Raw genomic sequence first — 5,752 nt, forward strand, 5'->3', positions numbered from 1 at the left:
ACATATTTGTAAATGAGCATAATATAGACACTTTAATTATCAAAGAGTGTGTATAATCAATTTAATTTAAATATTATATATATATATATAACATTTTTAATAATAATAGTGCCCTATGAAATGTTTTATTTTCTCAGAAAATCTGTTGTGTGTTTTCATTTTTCTGGATTTTGTTTTATAATTTAATACAGATTTATTATCAAAAATGGTGGTAATAAAATGAATGCATAAATCTTTAAAGATTTAATTATTATTTTTTTCTTTCTTTCACCACTGCTGTGGTGCTCCACAACAGTTAAAAAAACGGACCAAAAATGTATGCGAGATATTCCCTAAAAAAACAATGTTTTAATAAACTGTATTATTACTTTGAGGAGTACAATCTATAGTACAATTGTAAAATATTTGTCTTCTTTCTTTCCAAGTTAAACCAAACTTTTGCAGGTTGTAGTGAAGTCCTTAGAATTTCCGTGTGTATCTGAAGATAGTTGAATACAATGCAATGGTGAAATGCTGGTGAAGTGACTCCCAGAGCAGATGGAGGTGAAGTTTGTGTGTTCTTGTCCTCGTATAGTGAGACGGCAGATGCTGAAAACACCACAACAGCCACACATGCTTGAGTTTGTGTAGTAAACCAAACCATGCCATTCATTCACACAGACACACGCAGAATGTGCAGACTTCATATCTAAATAGTGTGTTTTGCGGTTTAATCTTCACAGGCACTAGCCCATATTGTGATCTGATTAACTGTACAGCCCTGTTTTTGATTGATTCATTCACATTTGCCAAATTCCGTGCCGTTCCACGTTATGCTGTAAATTATATTATGACCGGATTCTGTGGAAGTCATAGGGTCCTACGACACTCAGTCTGATGCCTGCTAGCTATGTCCGCTGTCTGTCCGTCGGGAGTTTCTGAGCAAACTGACTTCCCCTGCAGGTATCATGACACTATAGAGCGGTACTGTGAGGAATCGGACAGCTGGGAGATCATCGGAGAAATGCCCACCAGCCGCAGCTGGCTGAGCTGTGTCTCGCTGCAGCTCAGGAAGGACACTCACGCGGGCAGCCATCCTGGCATTGCAACAGAGACGGAGTTTCCTGTGGACTGAGAGCACTAGGGCTCCACCTGCATCACTGCCGGCCGGGACGGAAGGCCAGGGGGCAGCTTTCAGAGCGCCCGGCTCCACCACAGTTTCCGTGGGGTTTTTAAGAATGGAAAACGCTGGAGGGTCTTCAGAAAACACTCATGCTTTCTCCAGTCCGGCCCACTGCCACGGTGTGAGGCTGGATGGATTGATGATATCTGTGGTGATTGTGAGTCTGTGTGTGAGCTCGAGTGTGCTGCCATCCCAGAGTCTCCACAGTATCAGTTCAATGTGATGTTCAAGTGACGTACAGGGTTCCTTCCATGCGCTGAGCACCTCATGATTGTGACTTATAAACGTACTCCTTTGTTTTCTAACAAAGTGTTGTAGTGAAATGTTTTGTACTTTTTGTATAGTGATTTTTGTTGTATTTATGAGAAGTTTTTTGTTGTATTGAGAGATTTATGGAGTAATTAGCACAGATATACTGAAACATGTTAACTGAGTTTCTTTAAAGGGACAGTTCACCCAAAAATGAAAATTCTGTCATCATTTACGCACTCTCAAGTTGTTCCAAGCCTGTATGAGTTTCTTCTGTTGAACATAAAATGTTGGTAACCAATTTCTGGTCCCTGTTGACTTCCATAATATGAAGAAAAGAAGTCGAATGAAAAAAAATATGAGGACCAAAAACTGTTTGGTTATAAAGGTCATACAGGTTTGGAACAACTCGAGGGTGAGTATTTTCATTTAGGGTGAACTATCCCTTTAAATCCGTAATTAGTCTTCTTATTGTGCACAGTATTGTATGTATGTATGTATGTATACCAAAATGACCTTCTACATTTGCCAAAATGTTTAGTATATAACAGAGCACACTGCGCTGGGTACTGTATCCCACAATGCAACTTGATTGTCCTCATTATGATTAATAAACCTAAATTACAGCTGCAATTTTACCATCTTTTCTTGACTCGTTATTTGTTTGGTTTTCTTAGTTAAGACTTTTTTTAGTTAAGACTCTGCGATAAAAAGGAAGAATAAATGATGATCGGTTTATGCATACGTGTACAATGTAAATCAGATCGCTAAGTTTATGGTTCATATTACAATCTGAAAGATTGGATTCATTCAGATATAAAAATTAAAGGGATAGTTCACCCAAAAATGAAAATTCTGTCATTAATTACTCACCCTTGTGTCATTTCAAAAAGTGACAGACATTTTTTGTTTCAAAAGATTTACATTTAAAAAATAAACCGTTCTTTTGAACTTTCTATTAATGAAAGAATCCTGAAAAAAAAAGTATTTTTCCACAAATATGAAGCAGCACATTTTCAACATTGATGTTTCTTCAGCAGCAAATCATCATATTATTATGATTTCTGAAGGATCATGTGACACTGAAGACGAGTGATGATGCTGAAACCAGCTTTACCATCAAAATTACATTTAATTACATTTTTAAATATATTAAAATAAAAAATTGTAATTGTAATTTCACAATTTATATACATGTGTTTTTATTAGCAAACTGTCCTTTATGAATGTGAAATTCGGTCAGAATTATAAGTAAATTAAAATTAAAAGCGTGTTTTCGCCTCTTTAAAATATTCAGTGAAGCCAAAAAAAATTAAAGTGAGAGCGGTCTTGAACTCTAAATAATTTCATTGATGTATTTCTGTATTTCACACCACGATATGAAGGCTACAGTGCTAAAATAAAGGTGGTTTCAAGAATGCATTGGAGAGAGAGAGAGACTTTGACTTTTAAAACCCTTTTAATTTACACCGTTTTTCAAAACATTACTGAGCTAATACACAAAAACACACAAACAAAATAATAATAAAAATAAATAAGTAAATAAACACATTTGTTTCTAGATTTAATGAAATGGTTTTTATCTTCCTGTAAGGCTTCTGCCACTGTGTTTCATTTATTTTGTGCTGGTTCCACTTTTTGAAAAACGAATTATGAAATTGGGATTCCTTTTTATTTTTGGTTGCAAATATAAACAGTCGTTGCGTGAACTGTGTGTGCTTGCCCATTTTTTTAATGGGATAAGCCAAGTTAGCAATCCTGAAAACACATCAATGTAAAAATGCCGGTCAGGATGTTGACTTGTCTCTTTTTAAATCATTGGTAGAATTTAGAGTTGCTATTGAATTTACATATTACAAACAAACTGATAATGGACCTTTTTTTCCAAAATGAGGTTGGGTGTGAGAGATGCTTTAGTGACACTGAGAGAGTTTGGAAATATGGTTTTTAATTGGTAAAATAGTTTTGAGAGAGAGAGAGATTTTATAACACTTTATTCCACACCATTTGTAATAATAAAAAAAAAAAAAGTTAACAAACATACACTTAAATTCACTCAAGACATTTAGCAAATATTAGTTCTCCATCTTTAACAGAGCATAGTATTTCTTTATAATTCCATACATTTTCAAATTCTTCAATATTCTTCACATTTTTAAAAACATTTTAAAGAGAGAGAGAGAGATCTGTTTTTGGTTTTATAGATCATGAAAAGTCAGACATTTTGGTAGAATAATCTTTTTTTTTTTTTGCTTTTGGATATATATATATATAAAAAAAAAATTGTCATTTAGCAGACGCTTTTATCCAAAGCGACTTACAAATGTATATATATATATATACATATATATATATATATATACATTTGTGTACATTTAAATGTAAAATAATTTATTATGTATTGTATATGTTTTTTTATGACTACAGCGTTTCGTGTCTTTTTGTGTACGTATTTTATATATAATATAATGCGGCTGACTTAAGTCAGAACGATCAGTTTTATTGTTTATATTTTTATAAGTGTACAATATATATATAAAAAAAATTGTCATTTAGCAGACGCTTTTATCCAAAGCGACTTACAAATGTATATATATGTATATACATATATATATATATATATACATTCGTGTACATTTAAATGTAAAATAATTTATTATGTATTGTATATGTTTTTTTATGACTACAGCGTTTCGTGTCTTTTTGTGTACGTATTTTATATATAATATAATGCGGCTGACTTAAGTCAGAACGATCAGTTTTATTGTTTATATTTTTATAAGTGTACATTTTCTGTTGTTTTGCAATGGTAGTCATCGCTGACATTTCTTGCACTTTCCTACTACTTGAATATTTTATATATAATATATAATAGTCTTGAATACAATAGTCTATTATATAATATATATATATATGATAGTCTTGAATATTTGATCAAATCTCGTTAATATTAAACAGCTCGGTGTTCCGGTGTGTCCATATATGGTGTGTCGTCGAGGCGCACTGGATTGTGGGTAGGTCTTCAGGTCGGCCATAACTGTGTTTCCCAGCGGCTGAAGGAGAGAAGCGGAGTCATGACGGGATTCAGAGGTTTCACTCATCTCTCCGTGAGTCCTCTTTCTCTCAGTCCACACTGCTTTCTCCTCTCTTCAAATGTCGTGTTTAAAATACATACGAACCTTTTAGGGGCACCAGAAGCTTCTCGTCGCAGTGTTGCAAGCTAATGTTGCTAGTGTCGGTGTTTGACATGCATATCTGGTGTAAACTTTCCTCTGGACGCTGGAAAACCTCAAATCAAAAGCCAGTCATTCAAATGGCTTCTGTTCTCGCATGTCCTGGTAGCTCTTCCAGTGGTGGTGGTGGTGGTTTGTGAATCCCCTGTGCTGTTGTGTTTCTGTGGTGAAGGTCATGGCACAGCGATACTGTAACTACTTTCAGTGACAGACCTCACGAGCACATGCGCCCCTTTAACCCGGCGTCTGTGTCTGTGTGTGATCCGTGAGCCTGAGCGACCAGGACGAGACGTTCAGATCAAACACCGTGTGATGGACTCATGGTTCTCGTGTCATTGGAAAACATGTGGATGTCAAAGTGTTTTAAACTCGTGATTTCCATGCTTGGGGAAGTCTACATTGTTGAGTAAATAAAACAATAATAAATAAGATAAAGTAATATTAAATTAATAAAAAATTGAAGTTGGAGTATTTAAATAGTGAATTTAAGTTATTCTTTTTATAGGCAGTCTCTATAAATTGATTTTACATTTACATTTAGTCATTTAGCAGACACTTTTATTCAAAGCGTCTTACAAATGAGGACAATAAAAGCAGTCAAAACTAACAAAAGAGCAACAATATATAAGTGTTCACGTTATTGATGATGCATCTTATATTAAACCCATCAGATGAGCACAAAATATGAATGCAATACTTTCTCATAGAAAACTATTGTAAATAAGACGCGTAATGTGCGTTTAGTTCATATTCTGCGTTCATCTAATATATGCGTTTACATTTACATTTAGTAATTTAGCAGATGCTTTTATCCAGAGTTATAAATGATGACAATAGAAGCAATCAGAACCAACAAAAGAGCAATAATATGTAAGTGCTGTGACAAGTCTCGGAAACGCAGTACACGTAGCAAAGGGTTTTTAAAGCAAGGTTTTTTTTTAATAAGAAAAACAAGTAGATAGAATAGGGAACGCTAGTGTTAGAGTCTCTTTTAAAAAAAAAAATTAAAATAAAACGAGTCAAAAGAATAGAGAATGCTACTGTTAGAGGGACTTTTTTTAAAGGGGTCATATGATGTTGCTAAAAAGAACATTATTTTGTGTATTTG

At 34.1% G+C, this 5,752-nt stretch overlaps 2 protein-coding genes across 2 annotated transcripts in view; both read left to right on the top strand.

The window, feature by feature from the left end:
• Positions 1-1,663, top strand: part of LOC107717492 (kelch-like protein 20) — an 11,507-nt gene extending 9,844 nt beyond the window's left edge. Inside the window, exon 10 of the mRNA XM_016524257.1 lies at positions 943-1,663. Within this exon, the coding sequence (XP_016379743.1) occupies positions 943-1,114 (172 nt within the window). The 3' untranslated portion in view covers positions 1,115-1,663. The remainder of the gene's footprint in view (positions 1-942) is intronic.
• Positions 1,664-4,385: 2,722 nt separating this feature from the next.
• The window catches only part of LOC107717493 (cytochrome b-c1 complex subunit 2, mitochondrial-like), a 12,448-nt gene continuing 11,081 nt past the window's right edge, over positions 4,386-5,752 (top strand). The window contains exon 1 of the mRNA XM_016524259.1: positions 4,386-4,518. Coding sequence (XP_016379745.1) covers positions 4,486-4,518 — 33 coding nt within the window. The 5' untranslated portion in view covers positions 4,386-4,485. The remainder of the gene's footprint in view (positions 4,519-5,752) is intronic.

This window comes from Sinocyclocheilus rhinocerous, unplaced genomic scaffold (assembly GCF_001515625.1).
Source record: "Sinocyclocheilus rhinocerous isolate Xijiao unplaced genomic scaffold, SAMN03320098_v1.1 scaffold393, whole genome shotgun sequence".
Lineage (NCBI taxonomy): Eukaryota > Metazoa > Chordata > Actinopteri > Cypriniformes > Cyprinidae > Sinocyclocheilus > Sinocyclocheilus rhinocerous.